Source organism: Lissotriton helveticus, chromosome 11 (assembly GCF_964261635.1).
Source record: "Lissotriton helveticus chromosome 11, aLisHel1.1, whole genome shotgun sequence".
Taxonomy (NCBI): Eukaryota; Metazoa; Chordata; class Amphibia; order Caudata; family Salamandridae; genus Lissotriton; species Lissotriton helveticus.
In genome coordinates this window covers 977939545-977960150 of record NC_136072.1, presented here as the reverse complement: position 1 = coordinate 977960150, position 20606 = coordinate 977939545, and the positions used below count along the sequence as shown (strand labels likewise).

The following is a 20606-nucleotide window of genomic DNA, read 5'->3' as shown; positions in this document are numbered from 1 at the left end:
ATATTTTAAAAGAACTATACACAAGAAAGTCGATACATGTACCAGCTCGGGGAAGAAAAGTTTAATTACCTCAAACATCACACTCACCACCAATCAAGACGCATTTTGCTTGCATCTTGTTGTTTCACCACACCAGTGACCAAAAAACTAAAGTTAACACCAACTGTATAGTAAAACTATATCCAGTTACCTAAGGTGGAATACTTTATTCCACGTTCTTGCATGTAGATAGGCAATCCTCCAATGTTCGGTTTTTATTCAGTGATCCTAGAGCAGAAAACGCGAACCTCCGTCAGCAACCAGACTCCACTTCACCAAAATTAATCATTTACACACACATTGTAACATAATTTAGTGATCGCAAACCAAGTACAATAGACTTTAAACTATGTATAAGAAAACAGGTACCTTGTCATAGTAGCTTCCTTTACAAGTTATCCAATGTCCTCAGGAGGGGTTAAATAAAGCCGTCCCACTCTCCAAGTGTTCCCAGTGGAATGCACCCACACATCAGTTTATTCTAAAATGTGAGGAAAAACAGACCGTCATCTGAAATGCTTGGACCAAATGCTTTTTAAACAATTTTTTGCTCAGTATGTTACCTGCTAGGAGTGTATTCAAACAAAATCCTTACTTGTCAATAGTAGCAACCTCGTAATGTCTCTGCCCCACTCAACATATAACCCTTGCACGTGTTAGTTACAGGAACTCCAGTTGCGCATGCTTTATTTCTTAGGTCTTATATGCAAGGCTATTTCCTGTTTAGGGCTTAGTAATTGATGGGTTAGACCTTCAGCCACCCAACCCCACTATCGGGTACGTATACCTTCCAATTCCAATGCCTACGCAGTCCTTCATATCCATGTAATATTATTCTAAAACACGACCCAACAACACCTATCGTAAAAGATGAGCAGCCATCCACACACACGGCCCGACATTATTTGCAACGCGGACTCAATACAACGTATGCAAAAATGCTCCATTCATATAGGACATAAATCGCCTACCCCATTAACGACGCAAAATCCTGAACGCGGCAGCAGCTTGCCTATGCACTTACCTATGTTCTGTAATCCTCACCGCATACGCCGTGAACGGTGATTTGATATTCCACCCAGGACAACAAACACGAGCAACGTCAATTCTGCAGCTTAACTGTTTTAAACACCCGCGGGCCAATCGTACATTGTTACGTCACCCATCAACATTTTGCTAGCATATCAAGTCATCACGTGTTGATAAAGTGACCAATCTTCTTAGGTTTTACTATTTGGGAGAAAAAGTCTACTTGTGTAACGCATCACACACTTGGTCCTTGGCGTCATGTGATATTGCCAAAGACCTCAAAGCACCGTCTAAGACTACCCGGAAGTAAGGCAACACTCATCAATCCGTCATTTTTTAAATGTATTTACTGCAATCGAACTTTATTGCGCCACACGTTTAAAGACGAATCGGCGGTGATATTGCTATAATTATCACACCCCCAGATATTAAGGCATATTTGCCCTATCAGGTACCTTATTAATTATAAGGAACCATACACTCTTACCATCTGATTTGCAACAAATCACCCGATCCTCCAGGCGAAAATAACACGCCCACCAGGCTGCTGCACTATTTCAAGTCCGAGTCCTTTCTGCGGATATGTTGCAATGCAAGGGTTTATTTAATTTAGCTACCCAGGCCATTGAGATTCTAGATCATGACCTTTGAATCTGAATAGACGTAGGACCCCATATCATGACAACAGGTAAGGTCTTCCTACCCAGCGCGTAACCATGTGCATGATTCACCCCCTCCCCTCCCAGATCTCAAACTCTTCCCTGTCTTGCCATGTGGCTGAGCAAACACACATCACACTTTGCAGAACTTTGACACAAAAACCAAGGGTGGGCGGTGAACTCCGCTCTGCTGGTGGAGTTAAGGAGGTTTTCCCGTTCCATGCTCCATTTTGAGTGTAGAATTCAGCAAAAAAAACAGCAAACTGGAGCAGAGTTCACTGGCGCACACTATTTAATACTCATCAGTGACGTCCTTAAAAATGAAAGCCAACAAGTTTAATTAGCAGCAAAACCTACCAGTTTTCTCCAGTGCTGTGGGGTGATGACGTTCTAGACAAAGCTCCGCCCCAGTGTGAATTGGTGCTCTCCCGCACTGCCTGTCGGTGGCTGCTTCGGCGATGGAACAATGCTCTGAGGTGACCCTCTCCCAATCCCTGTTTCAGCCCCTGGGCACAAGGCAGAGCTCAGCAGACAACCTCTGCTTGTCCACAGCCCATGGGCATGGGGCAGTGGGAGGCGATACGAATGATGGAACCATCCCACCCCCTTCAGGTGCACTGCTAACTGAGCACATGCCAGTGCCCTCTGACAAAAGCATCACAGTGGAGCTCCTGCCCCCCCGCCCCCTCAATAAGGACGACATCTCCTGGTTGAGATCTGGAGAACAGGTGAGGTGGGGTACGGGTGCACTGTAGCCGGCATATGATTCCACAAAAAAAGTTGTTTATCGTTTAGCCTCCTGTGCACTCCCTCCTCTATCTGGCACATGACTAATCCCCAAATTTACCCATCCTACCTTAATGACTCCTCTCCCCAGTGACCTCAGTACACTTCTGGACATGTGGATACACTGCCAGGAAGGACTGCTATGCTTCTATGGGGAATGCCACTCTGTTGGACTGCTGCTCTAAAGGAACTGCTGCCCTGTTGTACTGACCTGCTGCCTTTTTGCCTGGGCAAGAAGAAATGGACCTGCAAACTCATCTTGAAGTTAGGACCTCAGAGTGACTCAACGAGCTAGTCTATAGGTCTCCTGATCTAAGCCTCATGGACATAGAAGGATCCCCCCAACTCCTGGACCCAGCTGCAGTGGGTCCCTGACCCCCAGGTGGTGGTATGGGCCTCCTACCAAAGTTGCAGCTGCAATGGCATGTTTAAATGTCCATTCCTGTTTGACAGCTTGGCCGTGTAGGTTTTCTTTCAGGTAAAATTATGCAGTTTTTCATCTGCTTGTCACAGGTGTAGATCTCATATTTACTCAGACAATAGTTGAACGTTTCTTTAAATTTTGTTGATGCTCTCAATGATTTTTTTGGGATAATGGTTGGGGTCACTTCAATGGATTTTCTGCAGGGGAGCTTGTAACCACTGTTGCAACAAAGAATGCTCTTTTCATTTGGTCAGGGTAGGTCTTGCCTACAGGGCAATCTGGCTGTGCCAACAGGTCAGTGTATGAGTTATTTGTTTGTCTGACTGTGGGACTGTTGTATGGTCTAGTAGTCCAGTTTTTACTGTTGATTTCCCTTATATTAACACAAACATTGCCTGTAGCATGCATAAATGCATGCAGACTCCCATAACTTGCAAAACATATACAAAGCTTCTCTTTGCAAGTGTAAAACTGAGCTAATTTCCAAATATGTGCAATTTTTAATATCTCTGATTTGCTACATTGGGCTATTACACTTTAGTGTCCAGGCCTATTTTCTGTCCCAGTGCGCCCAGATTTGGGTAATAGACCAAGTGAAGAATAAAGGCAAGTCAGCTCCACTGATTTCAGGGAGTCTTTCCATATTCACCTTACATTATAATATTTCACTCTCCAGTAAGCGGTTTCCACACAATTAAAGATGAATAGTACATTTTCTCTTTCTGTACACGCTTGGGTTCACAAAAAACGACCTCTCGTCGTAATAAATGCCTTTTGTATGTTGAAATATCGAAGACAAACATCTGAAGAACCTGCTAAAATATTGACACCCACTGTAACCTGAATGTAAGTGTATGTGTGCCTCTCTCTTAATATACCACCACACAGTTTTGCCATCAATAATTTCAACAGGTCCTGAGTTCTAAGCAGCCAACTGTATGTCACGCCTGGCCTTCTGCAACATTAAAATATAAAAGGTAAGCCTATTGGCTTTATCAAGGGGTGAGCATTTCAATATATATAAAGCATATCTAGAATCTTCCTCCAAAATATGTGACATAACCAAGCTAAAAGACAAAAATACATAAATAGCCCTCTCAGGGTATTAAAGTGATCTCCACAGTAGAAGCAGTGAATAATATATGAGCAGCTCATCTAATATTCACTTTTTTTCTGTGTGTGCTGGACGCACTCAGGCCACCCACTGCTTTTTGGGGAGGGGTCTATGGAGGGAACCCAGGGCCCCTGTTCCCCCACTGGTTCCCACCAAGTGGTCCCATTTCATGGGGCTCCAGAGGAGCCAGCAATTTTATTTATAGTAAGGGGTGCCCCAGTTTCCACCCAGGGCACCCCAGGCCATTTTTTTTGTTGGGGGGCTGTGGAGGAAGCCCCAGGGCCCCACGGCCTTCTGACTCCATGCAGGAGCTGTCTTCTTTTTATTTTAAGTGGGGTGCCCCAGTGCACTAGCCAAGGCACACCAGAGCAGGTCCCTTGTTGAGGCCTAGGAGCTCCACAGCCCAACCGACTCCCCTGCTTGCATCATCCCGACTGCAGCGGTAGCCAGCATTGCTCCCACCCTGTAGAAGCAGTTGTGTTTGCTCCCTCTGGGTGGGAGCAATTCACTGTTTTTCCCTGCCACTCGGGCCGGGAAAACGTTTGTTTTTCCACCCGGCAGGAACAGCTTAGTGCTCCTGCTGGGTGGGAGGAGTTTGCACATTCCCTGCCCATGCCCTTGAGGGGGGAGAATAGAGGGTGTCCCGGGTTTGAGGACCCAGGACATATTTTATGTCAGCCCTGGGGGAATGTGGTCCCTGGGGCCACCGAATGGCTCTGGTAGGGGGCCGCACCCCCCCCCCTCCCAATTTGCTAAGTTGCTGCCCTGAGGATGGGGTCCATGGGGGCCGTTTAAGGGTTACAATCCCCTTTATTAAAATGACAGCCTCTGGGCCAGGGGTCCCTGAAGCCTCCTAGATGCACCCCCCCCCCCCAACAAGCCTTTTAATGCCCAAGGGACTCAATCCCTTGCATTTGAAGTGGATTAAAAAATGGGCAGGTGCCACACAGCCCCCTCTCCAAACCATTTTAGGCCCTGGGGACACCATGCAGACCCCATCCCCAGGGCTAGCTCAATTACTGTATCCCAGGAAGCCCACTCCTGGGCACAGTTGTCTCTCTACCTGCATCAGTGCAGGCAGGGAAACATATACTTGCTCCCACCCATTTGGAGCAATTTTAAATCTCCCGTCGTGTGGGAACACAGTAGACATGCCTTCCCTGCCTGCAGGAGAATGGGCAGGGATGCAGTCTATTCTCACTAGGAGGAAGATTTAAAAATGTTCCTGCCGAGAGAAAGCAGACTTTTCTTTCCTGTGCTCCTGTAGGCAAGCAAACACAAATTGCTCCCGCCCTGCAGGAGCAGGCAGGAATAGCTTCTCTCATCCAGGTGGGAGCGAGGCCATTTTCACCAGTATGTGTTGAGCCAGCTGGGCTGTGGGGCCCGGGGCTCCAACCCATGCCCCCAACTTGCTTCTTGAGGGTACCCCCAGTGGACACAAGGGTACCCACCTATAATTAAGACAGGTCCTGGTAGGATAGCATCCCCGAGGCCACAATAGGCTCAGGGAGATGGTCCCCTCCCTTTTTTCATCCACAGCTCGGGAGAGGCTTTGTGTGGCCACTCCTGTTTTCTAAAAAATGAGGCCCTGGGAGATGGGGTCCCCATGGTCTATTAAGGCTCAGGGGAATTGGGTCCCGAGGGTCTATTAAGGCTCGGGGAGGGGGCCCCTACCCTTATTTATGGAGTTCGGCCTTGTAAACATTCAAAATCACAGAAATTCACAAGTTACAATGATCTCAAGTGGCTTTAGTTCATCCTCTAATGTAACTATAGCGCAAGTCCTAGCTATCCACTGATAATTACCCCACATATTAAATCATTCATGATATCTTCTATGATATCATTGATAATATCAGTGCAACATTTGCAATGAAATTATTGATCAGAAAACTGTACAGTGCCCCTTCCAACAGCACTCTGTGGAATGGCCTGTGACGCTTACTAGTGGACAGGAGAATAAATGGTTTTGCCATGCACAGCCTGCTGGTAAGCACAGTAGAGCTTAAGTGCAGTGTGTGGCTTTCATCTGTGTAAGTTCTCCCCCTGATAAATCTGCACAAATCCTTCGAGGATTCAGACCACCACCATGTATGCTTGTAATGGAATTTTCACGAAGATTTGTCAAAGAAGCTCAAAGTGATGTAAAACCCTTGTCTTATGACCTAATGCTTTCAAACTGAACTACAGTGAGATGGTAAGTTCATTAGAAATACTCATATGGGTGTGAGAAATTCAAATAAAACTCTTAGCTAATTACGTTGCTGGTTTCACAAGTTCATATTGAGAAAAATAAACTGTTTTATTTTTAGGTCTGGTTTTTGATACAGCTTTATGTGTCACATGGGACTTTAGTTTTTCCCTAAAATATATAGATAATGTACACACAAAGGAGTTATTTGTCAGCAGGCTTCGTCCAATGGTCAGTCTAATTGTCATGAGGGGCGTTGCTTCAGGGGGGATGTTTGGGGTCTTACTCCCCTCAGTAAATATATTTTTTGATAAATAGTTGAATACAAGTGCTTTCAGTCGGGTATAGTGAGGTGTCTGTAGGATTTCACCCACAAGAAATAGGCGAAACAAGATATATGGTCTTGGGTTGGATGTGTTTCCTACATTGGTGGGAAGCACATTGTGTTCTTTAAATACCCCTCACACACCAAAAGGGCCCTTGGTGTCATGCTTCATCATAGGGGTCTTTGCGCCCTGTACGGAGCGCTGCATGCTACTAATCAGTGGGTATGCAGGAACACTTGATGTAACCACTATGTGTAGTGTGTGAGGGTGTGCGTGGTGGGGTCAGGAGTAGAAGATGAGTGAGTGTACAACAGCCTGCATCTGCTGCCCAAAATCCTCCCCTTTATGCCTACTACCCATTGCATAACCTTGGTCCAGGCTATGGTCATCAGCCGCATGGACTATGGCAACGCCTTGTTGGCAGGGGTAGGAGAGACCCTTGCTGAGCAAACTGCAGGTGATTCAAAATACTGCAGCTAGGATGGTATTGAATCGCCCAGTTGGCACTGCATCGGCGCCTTTATTTCGCGAACTCCACTGGCTATCAGTGAAAAAAAGATCGTTCTTTAAGATCTGTTGCCACACTCACACAGCACTCAAGGGAGGAGGTCCCAAATACCTCCAAAAGAGACTTACTAAACACGTACCTAACAGAAACCTTAGGTCTGGGGCGCGGGGTCTCCTACAAGTACCGAGTATAAGGCTGTGTCGCTCTGGAGGACAATCTTTCTCATACCTAGCGCCAAGATACTGGACTGAGCGACCTTTGCAAAATTGATATCTACAGCACATTCAGGAAACAGCTAAGAGCCTTCCTATTCTAATCTCACTTGTCTTCCCTTTCAGTCTCAGGAATATTGCTAGTCAAGCGCCGAGATGCCCCCGGGAGAGTTGAGCGCTATATAAGAATAATTAACATAACATAACAGTGTTAAAAAATACCTAGCAAATGAGGACCACAAGAATTGTTTAATAAACCTCCTAGCTGGTATTATTGAAAACTGTGAGGTGGAGTTTTGATGTATTTAATGTACAAAACCTCCTGTGTGTATTTGTGTCAACATGTTTCGAACCGTGCTGCTTCTTCTTCAGGACGCGTATACAGATCCCTACCCTACTCCCATAAGACAGTATAATACCATCGGTACATAGGGAATACTATGTGTTTGAATAAATGTATAAAAGTTGCTAAATATGCCTGTTATGGTCAATATTCAATGCAACAAGGTAATACCTTATTGTCAATCTGAAAAGAAACCCAAATGTATAAAGAGAAACATAAGCTGGGTGAAATCACTCCAGACGTGAAGATCGTGACCTGTAAAGGTGACAATTACAGTGTCTTTACAAAACCCTCAGAGTATTAGTGCTGGTGCAGTGTCCTGTAAAAAAAATGGTACAGAGACTAGACATACACAACATGAAACATAAAACACACACTCTATATAGGTCTATTCCTTTTGGTGGTGGCAGTAAATCTACAAGTTGGAGAAAGTTTGTAAAACATGAGATAAGTTGCATACTCATTATCCAGAAGTCCAAGGCCTCATGAGCCTTCAGAAACGCAGGGGACCCCTGTGCTAATTGCACTCTGTAAAAAGAATGGTTGTATCTGCGATGTGCTCGCACTTACTTGGTATGAGCAGTGGTGGTCTTGCAGGAGCGGCTGTAGCAGCTGTGCCATACTTACATGTGTGGGGATGTTACCTCACTCAATCGTCCCCTCCGTGACTCCGTGGTTAAGTGAGAAGCCCAGAGTGCTCAGTATTAATGCTCCTCTTAATTGCCAAGAGATTTCCCGCCACTCGTAAGGTATACATATGCTGTGGCATGTCAGCCGAATGCAGCCCTGATCAGAGGAGACCGAAGTGCTTCCGGTCAAAACCCACTAGACCGCTAACTGACTGGTGAACTGCGGTTGCGCAGGTCCAGTCATTTCAGTCGACAGCAGGGAGAATACTGCGCCTGCGTTATGGTGGTCATAATGAAACGCACAGTGACTAGTGCGCGCAAGGGGTGGCTAAAACGGGCATTTAAAGTTAATAAAGGGGAAAAAAACGTGATAAATGCAAAATGGAAGTTTTTGCACAGTTTGAGAAAATAAATAAACAACCATTTCTCAGAAGAACCGGTATTATTCAGAAAAAGGAGTTTGTGATGAAAAACACCAAATTCGAGTTCCTGATGGAGCAGGTTGGATGTAAACAGGGGACCCAAAATTATTAATGCAAATCGCAGGTTTGTTTTGCCTAAAGGTAAAAATAAAAATAAAAATAGAACTAAACACTAGTCCCTTTTGTTGGTTTTCGGGAGATACATTTCAGTGAATAATTGCAAAAAATGGGGTGGGGGGGTCGGAGAGGGTTATCAGTCCCTCCGTGGGCTGTTTTAAAGTAGTCCCTGGACATAAACTTAAACTTAATTAAGTAAACTGGCTCCAAGGGATATTATCATTAAGTCCAGTGATGTGTGTGCTCAGGCGGAACACCCAACGTTGTTCTTTTTCTAGGAGACCTGTCTCTGTTGGTAGTTGCTCTATGAATGTCCATTGTAGGTCATTTGCCATGTAAGTCTTTGACAGGTAATGTGTATCACCTTTACAGGTCACGATCTTCACGTCTGAAGTGATTCCGACTCACCGGCTGTGAAGCCTTACATTTTACTTCCAAACTTAGTGATAATTTTTCATTTAAAGGCATCCTCGTGTATCGGCCACCTGGGGTGAAAGCCTTGTTTTTAAATAATCTGGACGAAATGCTGGAAACCGCGCTAGCTCAGAAGGAGTTCACCATTCTGGGTGATTTTAATTTCTATTTAGAGGATCTTACAAATAGAGAGACTGCTATACTTGTGGACACCCTAAGTGCTGCTGGACTGCCCCAATTGGTCGGTCTTCCCACTCATGAAGCAGGGCACACGGTCAATGGGATTTTTACTTCTTCCCACAGTCTTAAAGTGACAGATGGGTTTCCTTTGGCTTGGTCAGATCACTCACTTATCAACTTTACGCTCCCCATATCTGTGCATCGGAATGATAACGAGGCCAGGCCTCCGGCTGCTTCCTGTAGAGCCTGGAATAAAGCAGACAAACCTTCTCTTCGTACCAGATTGGCAGACTTTGTTCCCCCAGGCTGTGCCAATGTGGACACAGCAGTCAACAACTATAATTGCTGGCTAGCTGATGCCATCTATGTAGCTGTGCCTACTAAGCACATTTTGGGCAACCGGGTGGCACCATCGGCCCCCTGGTTCTCTGATCTACTTCGCAATGAAAAACAAAAGTGCCGCCGTATGGAATGCCGTTGGCGTCTGAATCACTACGACGCTGACAAACAGATTTATAGGACAGCTCTTACATCCTATAAAGCCCTTTTGGTGACTGAGAAAAGTAAATATTTTAAATCTCAGATTGACTCTTCAAAACACTCTTCAAAAGAGTTGTTCGCAGTCATAAAGAAACTATCGGTTCCAAAGGCTCCGAATAAATTAGGTAGTCAACAGTTTGTTGATGATATGGCGTCTAATTTTTAAGACAAAGTGCTAGATATTGTTCATAATTTTAAAAATTGCATAGGTGCTCAGTCGGTTTCTACTATGCAGGTGGTAGCTGCCGGTAAAAGCAAGTTTTCTGAGTTCTCCCCTGTCTCTATTGACACAGTGAGCCATCTTATCCTGGCCGCCAAGTCGGGCTCTCCGTCAGATCCGTGTTCATCAGCTTTTTTGATGGACCTATCTGACTTGGTGAGTCCTGTTTTGACCGACATTTTTAACAGAATGTTTTTTTCAGGCAGTTTTCCAATTAGTTGGAAGGAGACCTCTGTGCTCCCGCGTCATAAGAAACCCACCCTCGATGCTTCCATCACATCCAACTACCGTCCCATTGCGCGTCTCCCCCTTCCAGCCAAAATTGTGGACAAAATCATAAATGTTCAACTGACTCAGTACATTGATGACAATGAGCTGTTGGATCATTCTCAGTTCGGTTTCCGCAAGGGACACAGTACTGAGACTGCACTTATTAAGGTGACCGAAGAAATTAGAGCGGTTATGGACGAGGGAGGTTCGGCAGCATTAATTTTGCTTGACCTCTCCGCCGCGTTCGACACTGTTGATCATTCTTTCCTTATCCACCGCTTAAAATCTTTAGGTCTGGAGGGCAAGGCATTGGCCTTGCTGGCTTCCTTTTTGGAGGAGAGGAGATCAACGGTGTCGCTCGACGGGTTCAACTCGGAGCCTTATGTACTGCCTTGTGGTGTTCCACAGGGAAGTTCGTTGAGCCCGCTGTTGTTCAACGTTTATGTCACCGAACTTGCTTTACTGATCAGAGATTATGGCTTCTCACTAACATCATATGCAGATGACTCTCAGATTGTGGTTGCAGCCCATAAAAAACAGAGCTCCCCGGCTGGGCAATTCCACAACTGCATGGCTGCCATTAACATCTGGATGAGTAGTCACTGCCTTAAACTTAATTCTGAGAAGACGGAAGTGCTGATTTTCGGCAATTTAAAACCTTCCTGGAGTAGTCTCTGGTGGCCTGCAGATATGGGCCTGTTGCCCATTCCAACGGCTAAGACAAGAAACCTGGGCATGCTGGTTGATAACAGGCTGACGTTTATGCAACCGTCCAGTGCTATTGTGTCTGCGTCACACTTTCTGATAAAAAAAATCAAAAGGATACTTCCTTATATCCCGGCAGAAACCAAGAAAGTGGTCATCACTTCCCTGATTCAGTCTAAGCTGGATTATTGTAATGGGTTCTATCTGAATGTCCAGAAACAATGTTTGAGGAAACTGCAGGCAGTGCAGAACTCAGCCGCCCACCTTTTGCTGGGTATCCCCCGGCATAAATCAATCTCTGAGGAAATTCGGAAACTGCACTGGCTTCCGGTGGTGCAACGGATTAAATTCAAGGCGCTCTGTGTGGCTTTTGAGGCCCTGTCATCTAATGGCCCGCTGTTCCTTCAGAAACTCTTTAGGTGGTATCAGCCAGGCAGGTTACTTCGTTCCACAGGTGCTAAATTACTTACTGTTCCAAAAATTCAGACCCTGCAGTGGGGAGGGCGGAGTTTTCATTACGCCACCTTGTGGTATCTCCCTCTTCTGTTCCCCCCCGGCGGCTCTGCGTGTGATGGTGCTGCTCGCGGTGACATCACTTAGAATGTCACCGCGACCAGCATTCCAAGGCGAGCGCCGGGGACACTCTGGAGGCGACAAGAGTTCGAGAGGCTGTGGCTGAGGTCACAGGATTTTGTATCCTGAATAAATACTTCTATGTTATTCACCCCTTTGAGTACGGAGTCATACTTGGGTGAATGTCACACTGGCGACGAGGGTTAAAGCCTCTTGTGACCTCAACACGCCCAGGAGAGCGCAGCCGTCGGAAAGAAAGTTTGAGGACGGCAGCTGACTCGAGTATCCCGGTCAGGGCAGCGAGTCGAGGCGTTGCTGGCTGCGACGCGGAGAGCCGACGGAGTGTGAAGCGGCTCAAGGAAGGGAGGTGTGCCCACTCGAAGGAAGGCTGAGGGATTGTCCATGCCCGGGAAAGGACGGGTGACTGACACCCTGAAGGAGAGGTACGCCTGCTGTCACCCTGCGCGCCGGCCCCAGACTTTCCATCTACGTATTGTGTGGCGAGTTTCGGCATAGGGAGCTGACGAGGGGAGGTATCTCCCGTTCATGTCGGAGCCTGCCAGCGGCTATTTATAGCGCTACGGAGCTTCAATTGAAGGCAAGTGCCAGGCGCGTAGTTTCTCAGCCCTTCACCAGAGACTTTCACCGCGCGCTTTATTTTCATCAACTTCAGGGCAGCGTTGTGTGTTGACGCCTTAGGGGCGTTTTAAGACTGACCTCCCTTGATGTGTCCTCCCTCCTCAGGGCAGCGCGAGGAGAGCGAATTAGTGGAGATGTAGTGCGGAACTCCCTACCGCATCTGAGGACGAAGCACAGCGTGTGGGGCTGCCGTTAGATGTTAACTGGCCAGCGCTGCGAGAAAGTAAGGAGCTTTTGGGCGACCTCATTTGTCGTGAACTGGAACACCTAGAGGCCTCTAGGAGCGCGACGTGGGAGGAGATAGGAGCCTAGGAGCGCAGTGAGACTGCACACCTCATCCAGTAGATCCAGCCACGTTTTTGAATTACCGTGTGTTGGACTGGCAGTGCGGCGTGGGAAGTGGAAACCAGTTACATTTCAATGTGGGTGTGGCGTAGTGGTGTGCACCGCAGGAAAGTAAACAGTCTACTGTCTTCATTGTGAAATTACGGTACTGGAAGCAACAAGGGTGACTTGCATGAGGATGTAGGTGCCCTACCAGTGGGTTATCAGTGAATTGCCCTGCACTCTTGAAGGATAGCTGACTATTTTGACCCACGTCGGAGCAGTGGTAAAAGAGTGTGCACATTGGGGAAAATTGAACCCCTTTTTGAAGTGCTGTCCTTACAGACTGCACCAAGAAAGCATATCTATTTGGAATATTTTGTGTAAGCATTGTATTTTCAAGGGGCAGGTTATAGTGCATGTTTGGAGGGTAAAGTTTATCCCTGTTTATTGTAAAGCAAGCATGCAAAATGTGACCCCTCCACCCTTTTTCTTAACCAGCCCAGGTGACCCCACCATTCTGTGGAAAAAATGGAAAAAGGTATTCCTGAATTATGCTACTGTGTGTGGGCCCAACCTAGGACTAGAAAGGAAGGTTGCATTGCTGGCCTATTACCTGGGCGCAGAGGGAGAGGAAGTCCTAGACCATCTCCCAGATTTAGGAGCACAGGAGGCAAGGGGTCTGAATGAATTTGAAGTTAGCTTAAAGAAGTTAGACTTGCACTACCTCCCTAAGACCAGTACAATCATGGAGAGGTATCATTTCGGTAAGAGGGCACAAAAGGATGGGGAATCTATAGAAGATTTTGTGTCTGAGTTGAGGAAATTAGCTGCAACGTGCAAGTTTGGGGGAGCGAGCGAGGAGAGAATTAGGGACCAGTTTGTTTTGACTTGCAGGATGGAGCGGGTGCGTGAAGAGTTATGGCTTAAGGATGACCCGCCGTTGAGAGAAGTTCTCATCATAGCCAAGCAGGTAGAGCACATGTTGCAGTGCGTCAAGGAGATTAAACAAGATGCAGGGGAGAAAAAGAACGATGACAAGACCAATGTCAGTGAGGTGGTGTCCGAATGTGAGACTGTGTCTGTAGTTAAGGGTCAGAAGGTAGTGGGCAAGGAACAGAAGGAAGGCAGGCCGGGTGGATTTTTCAAAGGTACCTGTTACAGGTGTGGCAAACAAGGACACCTTGCCAACGACAAGGAGTGTCCCGCCCTCAGATTCGCATGTAGCAAGTGTGGTAGGAAAGGCCATTTCAAACAATATTGCAAGAGTGGGCAGGGCGCTAGTAGTAGACAGGGTAGAGACAGAACGAATGTGGTGTGCGACGAGTTTGTGGTGCAAGTGAAAGAGTTGAAGGCACCTGGTCCCAGAAACCAAATGTGTGCAGAAGTTACAGCACATGTTGAGGAAGACCAAGTTGATAGTCCAAAAGACACCATAAAAGTAGGGGAGGTTGACCTAGAGGCATTGTTTGACTCCTGTTCTAGAATTACAATTATCAATGCCAAGGAGTTCTCACGTGTGTCCAAAGGAAAGATAATTTTGAAGAGGTTAGACCTGAGGCCAGGAGGGTATGCGGGGCGTCCCATCTCCATGAAAGGATACTTTCTGTGTAAAATTGAGTACAGAAACAGGTCTACTGTCTCTAAAGTTTATGTATCCACTGTAGGGGACAACATTTTGGGGTGGCGTGCTCAGAAGGGTTTGGGGGTGTATCTCAATCCCAACAGCGATCCCCAGATTTTGGTACAAGAGATACAAGAATGTGAGTCTGACATCACTAAAGAGTTTGAGGAGGTGTTCAGAGAAGGTCTTGGGTGTTTGAAGAACTACTGTCATAAAATAAAATTGAAGGCGAATGCCAAGCCTATTGTAGCAAAAGTTAGGAGACTCCCTATAGCCATTCAGGAGGAGGTCAGATCCGAATTGGAGAAACTGTGTAAGGCTGGGGTGATCGAACCTGTGGAAGCGACCGAATGGTTGGCGCCCATTGTGGCAGCGAAGAAGAAGGATGGGTCAGTCAGGCTCTGCATTGACTTGAGGGCACTCAATAAAGAGGTTGTTGTTGACCGATACCCCTTGCCGAACATCAACCAAATGATGAGCATGTTAGAGGGGGCAAAGGTGTGTTCCACCCTCGATCTCACCTCGGCCTATTTCCAGATAAAACTTCACGAAGAGTCTCAGGAACTCACTGCTTTTGTGACACCCATGGGCGCTTATAAATTCAAAAGGATGCCTTTCGGCCTGGTCTCGGCAGCTGCCGTATTCCAAAGAATCATGGGTAACATCCTGAAAGGCATCCCAGGCGTCATGTGTTACCAGGATGACGTGTTGGTCTTCGCTAGGAACCAGATCGAGCATGATGAGAGACTGAGATGTGTGCTGAGGAGGTTTTTGTCCCAAGGCCTTACCGTGAAGAAGAACAAATGTGTTTTTAGTTGTGCCGAGTTGGATTTCCTGGGTCTCAAGATAACGACAGAAGGCATACGTCCCAAGGCCGAACTGCAAGACACCATTGTAAATCTGTCACCTCCCAAAAGCAAGGACGAGATCAAATCATTTATGGGGATGTTAGAGTTCTATGGAAAGTTCATAAGAAATTTAGCAGGCAGGACTTACGCCATCAGGCTATTACTAAAAAAGGAAAGTGAATTCAAATGGAGCCAGGAATGCCAGAGCGAGTTCGAGGATGTAAGGAGAGCTCTTGCTGAAGCCCCTAGTTTGAAGTCTTACCTGCCCGGCCGGGCCACGATCCTCACCACTGACGCAAGTGCAAAAGGGTTGGGGGCTGTCCTCACCCAGAAGAGCGTGGAAGGAGAGGAAACTGTAGCCTTTGCCTCAAGGTCGCTCCAGAAATCTGAGAACAACTACTCAGTCATCGAAAAGGAAGCGTTAGCGGTATCCTGGGCAGTAGGAAAATTCAGAGACTTCCTGTGGGGTACGCAGTTCACCCTCCGCACCGACCACAAACCGTTGGTTGAAGTGTTCAGCAAAAAGGGTTTGGACGCCATCTCCAGTAGGATAAGGCGTTGGGTGGTCAGCCTCCAAGAGTACACATTCAATGTCGAATATGTCCCAGGAACTCAGAACCTTGCAGCTGACTGTTTGTCCAGGCTCGTCGATGACGTAGAGACAAGTGAAATGCGAGGAAAGTCAGATGAAGATGAAGAAGGGTACATGGTTGAGAAGGTCTGCACCATCCAGAAGGCTTTGGGTGAAGAAACGTGGAGAAAGGCACAGGAAGAGGACAAGACTATGGAGGAAGTTTGCAGAAGAGTGAAGGATGGATGGAAGCATGGCGACAAACGAGATGAAGAACTACGGCCCTTCCAGGCCGTCAAAGACGAGTTAACCATTGTCGACGGATGTCTGTTCAGGGGAACTAGGCTCGTGCCGCCAGCTACAGTGAGAGACAACCTGATCGAGATAGCTCATGAAGGGCACTTGGGCATCACCAAAACCAAGCAAAGACTCAGGGAGAGCTACTGGTGGCCGAACATGGACCTGGTCACCGAAAGGAGAATCAGGGAGTGCATCCCGTGTTGCAATAGCGACAAGGTCCTGAGGCAACAGACGCCACCCATGGTGTGTAGGCCGATTCCGTCAGGACCCTGGGACGAGTTGGCGTTAGACATCGTAGGCCCGTTGTCTGGGGAGCTGCGGACACCTTACATCTTGGTGCTTGTAGACTTGTATTCTCGGTGGCCAGAGATAAAACTTGTCAGTGAAGTCACGACAAAGACTGTCATTGGCTTCTTACAGGAAGTGTTTATCCGAGAGGGGCTCCCCAGCAATATCCTCACTGACAACGGAGTGCAAATATGCTCGAAAGAGATGGAAGACTTCCTAGGAGAAAGAGGCATCAGACACAAGCGTTGCGCATTGTATCACCCGGAAACCAATGGCATGGTCGAACGTTTAATAAAACCATCAAGGAAAGTATCCAGCTGGCCAAAGCCAGCGGCATAAGTTGGAAAGAAGAGGCGTGGAGGCGGCTAGAGGCATACAGATTCACGCCGCATCAGACGACGGGTGTCACCCCGTTCGAATTGCTCCGCGCAAGGACACCCAACACTAAACTTACCCCAGGGTGGATGGGGTGGCACAAAGGGTGGTCGGACCGTACCAGGGAAAAGGATAGTCTGAGGAAACAAGAACAGGCCATGAAAGTGAGGAAAGAAAGTTACGACCAACGCAAGGCCACACGGGAGGTTGAGTTCAGAGTAGGCGACAATATCAAAATCAAAGCTCCCACAGGGAAGGCAAGCTGGTCAGAGTACAGCAGCCCCACCAAAATCACCAAACTCTTCAAGAATGCGGTCAAAACTCAAGAAGGGAAAATATGGAACCTAGGGAGAGTGGTCAGGCACCACCCCCCAGTAGATGTCACTGAAGGTGCAAGGGAGGGGAAGAGTGGTCCTAGACAGGATGGTGGTTGCGCTATCAGGAGGCCGTCGTGTGTCCCTCACCCAGGCCATAGGCCCAACAGGAGAGTGACCAGGCCTCCCAGGCACTTTGACCAATATGTAATGATGTGACTGTTGCCATTCTGCCTATTGCAAGTGTTTTCCTGTTTCCGTTTCCTGCTTATTGTTTTATCTAATGTTTACAATTTCTGCAGGGAAGGGGGATGTGTGGTATCTCCCTCTTCTGTTCCCCCCCGGCGGCTCTGCGTGTGATGGTGCTGCTCGCGGTGACATCACTTAGAATGTCACCGCGACCAGCATTCCAAGGCGAGCGCCGGGGACACTCTGGAGGCGACAAGAGTTCGAGAGGCTGTGGCTGAGGTCACAGGATTTTGTATCCTGAATAAATACTTCTATGTTATTCACCCCTTTGAGTACGGAGTCATACTTGGGTGAATGTCACACACCTCTAAGCTGTGGAACCTGCTGCCATCTGAAATCAGGAATGCCAGCTCTCTCTTGAACTTTAGAAAAAAATTGAAAACTTGGCTATTCCAGTGATGGGGCTAGGGGGGGGGGTTCTGCTCATGGTTCTAGCGCCGAGACACCATTTTGGTATTTGTGCGTTTTATAAATATCATTATCATTATCATTCCACCCAGCTAATGTTTCTCTTTATACATTTGTGTTTCTTTTCACAATGACCTTGTTGCAGTGAATATTGACCATTATAGGCATATTTTGCAACTTTGACACATTTATTTAAACACATAGTATTCCCTATGTACTGATGGTATTATACTGACTTATGTGAGTAGGGTAGGGATCTGTGTACCCGTCCTGAAAAAGAAGCAGCACACTGCGAAACATGTTGACACAAATACACACAGGAGGTTTTGTACATTAAATACATCAAACCTCCACCTCACAGTTTTTAATAAGACCAGCAGGGAGGTTTATTAAAAAATTATTGTAGTCCTCATTTGCCAGGTATTTTTTAACACTCACTCATCATCCACCGACCCTACCACTCACACCCTCACACACTACACATAGTGGTTACATCAAGTGCTCTTGCGTACTCGCTGGTTAGTAGCATGCCGCGCTCCGTAGAGGGGCGCAAAGACCACTATGATGAAGCATGACACCAAGGGCCCTTTTGATGTGTGAGGGGTATTTAAAGAACACAATGTGCTTCCCACCAATGTAGTAAACACATCCAACCCAAGACCATTTATCTTGTTTCACCTATTTCTTATGGGTGGATTCCAATTTGTTTATTAAGTTATTGTTAGGGGAGATCGAATCCACTCCATGTGTCCGTCCGTACACACCACCTCTCCACTCCCTCCTTTGGTATTTAAGGTCTGTAGGATTTCAACAGATATTTGTACATACACACAGACAAATACTCGCATACACACTCCCTCTCTCTGTTTAGAACGTCTTCAAAAGTCTTGTTTTTGTTTTGCAAGAAGTTGTATTTTTCTTATTTAGTAACCCAGCCTATCTGCATTAATCTCCTTTTCTACTGCCCCTTCAGACCCATTCATGCAATTTATGATTAAATGCCAGCGTGCTTCTTGCAAAATATCCACAGCATAATTCAGAACCTACTTCAATGTGAGTAATGGCTCAAAGCCAGTGCACATTGTTCACATCCCTCAAAAAATAGTTCCTTGCTCTTACTCTTTAGTGACAACTCTAGTTCCAATAGTGCTTTTTATGTTGTTGTTATATTACCTTTAAATAGTTAATTTTGACCTAATCAGCATTTCAAGGGCACGCTTATTTACTTTCCTTCTCTTTTTTAAAACTGATGTTATGAAGGGAAGCAGTAACTTTAACTTTAAGTGCTTAATTAGTTGGTTACATATTCTTGTCTCCTTCACGAACAATAATAATGAAATGCATGCCACCACCGAAAGTGTTATTTAAAACAAATCACTAGTAAATAGCCACATCAGTGAAAGTTTTTTTTAATTTACATATTTACTGCAAGCATATGCAGCCATGTTTAGGATATATTTGTTTTAATATCCTTGTGCTACTTTCGTGCAATACAAAAATAAATCTCACAAGCTTGCAAAAGCTTTGCAAATTATTGTTCTCTTCATATCGTAGCTATATTTTAAATACGTGTTTACAAGATTTGCTGAATAAAGTATTGTGGTCTTTTATTAATATAACCTGTACATTTTTTCAACAGTCATAGTCCTTTCCGGCAGCACAAAACCAAAGATAAACATGAGATAGACCGGATGACACTCACTATGGTAAGAGTCAGCAAAATAGCTTCACTTCTGTTATTTATTTTCATTGAGTGGGTTTCATTTCCCATAACGCTGGTGGCCTGATTTGAAAACTCCGATATGAAATTTTCAAATATACTTTAAGAATACTTGCTTTTCTACTCTATGCTGTAAATTTGTCAACATGTTTGTCTCCTTCTGTCCAATCTTCTCGCAGAATGTAGAGTTGCCCGATTCCTTTACACCTGAGTTGAAGGAACTTCTGGAAGGGCTTCTCCAGCGTGACGTCAGTAAGAGGCTCGGATGCCAAGGAGGCGGGTAGGTCCACTACTACTATTCTTATTAATAACTTGTACATGCTACATCCTTTGCATGCAGCTATCAAGCAAAAGAAGGCTGTTCATGATTTTTACTGATAAAAGCATCTTTTTCTTTCCTTGTCTTTTAATATGCTATCATTTTTCTTAAGTGCATCCTTATAACTCCTCACAGCGTCCACTTAAGGCCTTTTAAAATAAAATGTGATTAAAGTCAAACTGCATTTTCCCATTCTGCATGGAAACCAGCCATCATAAAGAGCCATACTTTACATAAATAATGCATTCCCTCATTCAGTCTTTAATGCCTCTAAAGCCAGTCCCTTTATAGTCTACTTTCTCATTCACAATCTGTTCCTCAGTGTGTAATACCACTGTGAGGTCCCTAGTACCACTGTCCCCCATAAAGTTCTATGTGCCATCTCATTCTGTTTTCAGTTCCCCAGTAAACTCCTATGTGCCCTTTGTCCCCATCTGGTCCTCGGTGACTCCATCCTCCACATCGGGTCCTCTGTACCACTGCTCCCTGGTCGAGGTGGCCAGTGTTACATCCCTCTTACCGTCCTGGCTCACTGCCTTAGTATCATGTGATTTCCTACCTCAATTTCAGAAATTCTCAAATGGGAGAACTCAAGTCTGATAAAACTAGCTGCACAAAACTCTACTTTAGGGAATTGCCAAAATGAGGAAAAGACATTTCCTCGAAAATCTGAAGATATTTGTGGAAATAAATATACCAGACTGGGCTGCAATCCCAGACTTGGTATTTACAAAAAGCCATAGCATTTCTTACACTCCTTAAATGTTTAGGAATGGTAATATTAATATATTTTTTCTAAACTAATGCGGGTAAAAGGCAAAGAAAATAGGGGTCCGTGTAGTCTTTTTTCTATGCATACTACAATTCATAAATAAAAATATAAGGCAGAAAAGTGAGGCGCAAAGGAAGACAGACACAGACGCAGA

The 20606-nt window shown here is 45.9% G+C and overlaps 1 protein-coding gene across 2 annotated transcripts in view; it reads left to right on the top strand.

Moving 5' to 3' along the window:
• GRK3 (G protein-coupled receptor kinase 3) overlaps window positions 1-20606 on the top strand; it is a 1268751-nt gene that overhangs the window by 1105081 nt on the left and 143064 nt on the right. For both annotated transcript variants that reach the window (XM_078667331.1, XM_078667330.1), the window contains exons 14-15: window positions 19281-19347; window positions 19541-19641. In XM_078667331.1, coding sequence (XP_078523457.1) covers window positions 19281-19347; window positions 19541-19641 — 168 coding nt within the window. The remainder of the gene's footprint in view (window positions 1-19280; window positions 19348-19540; window positions 19642-20606) is intronic.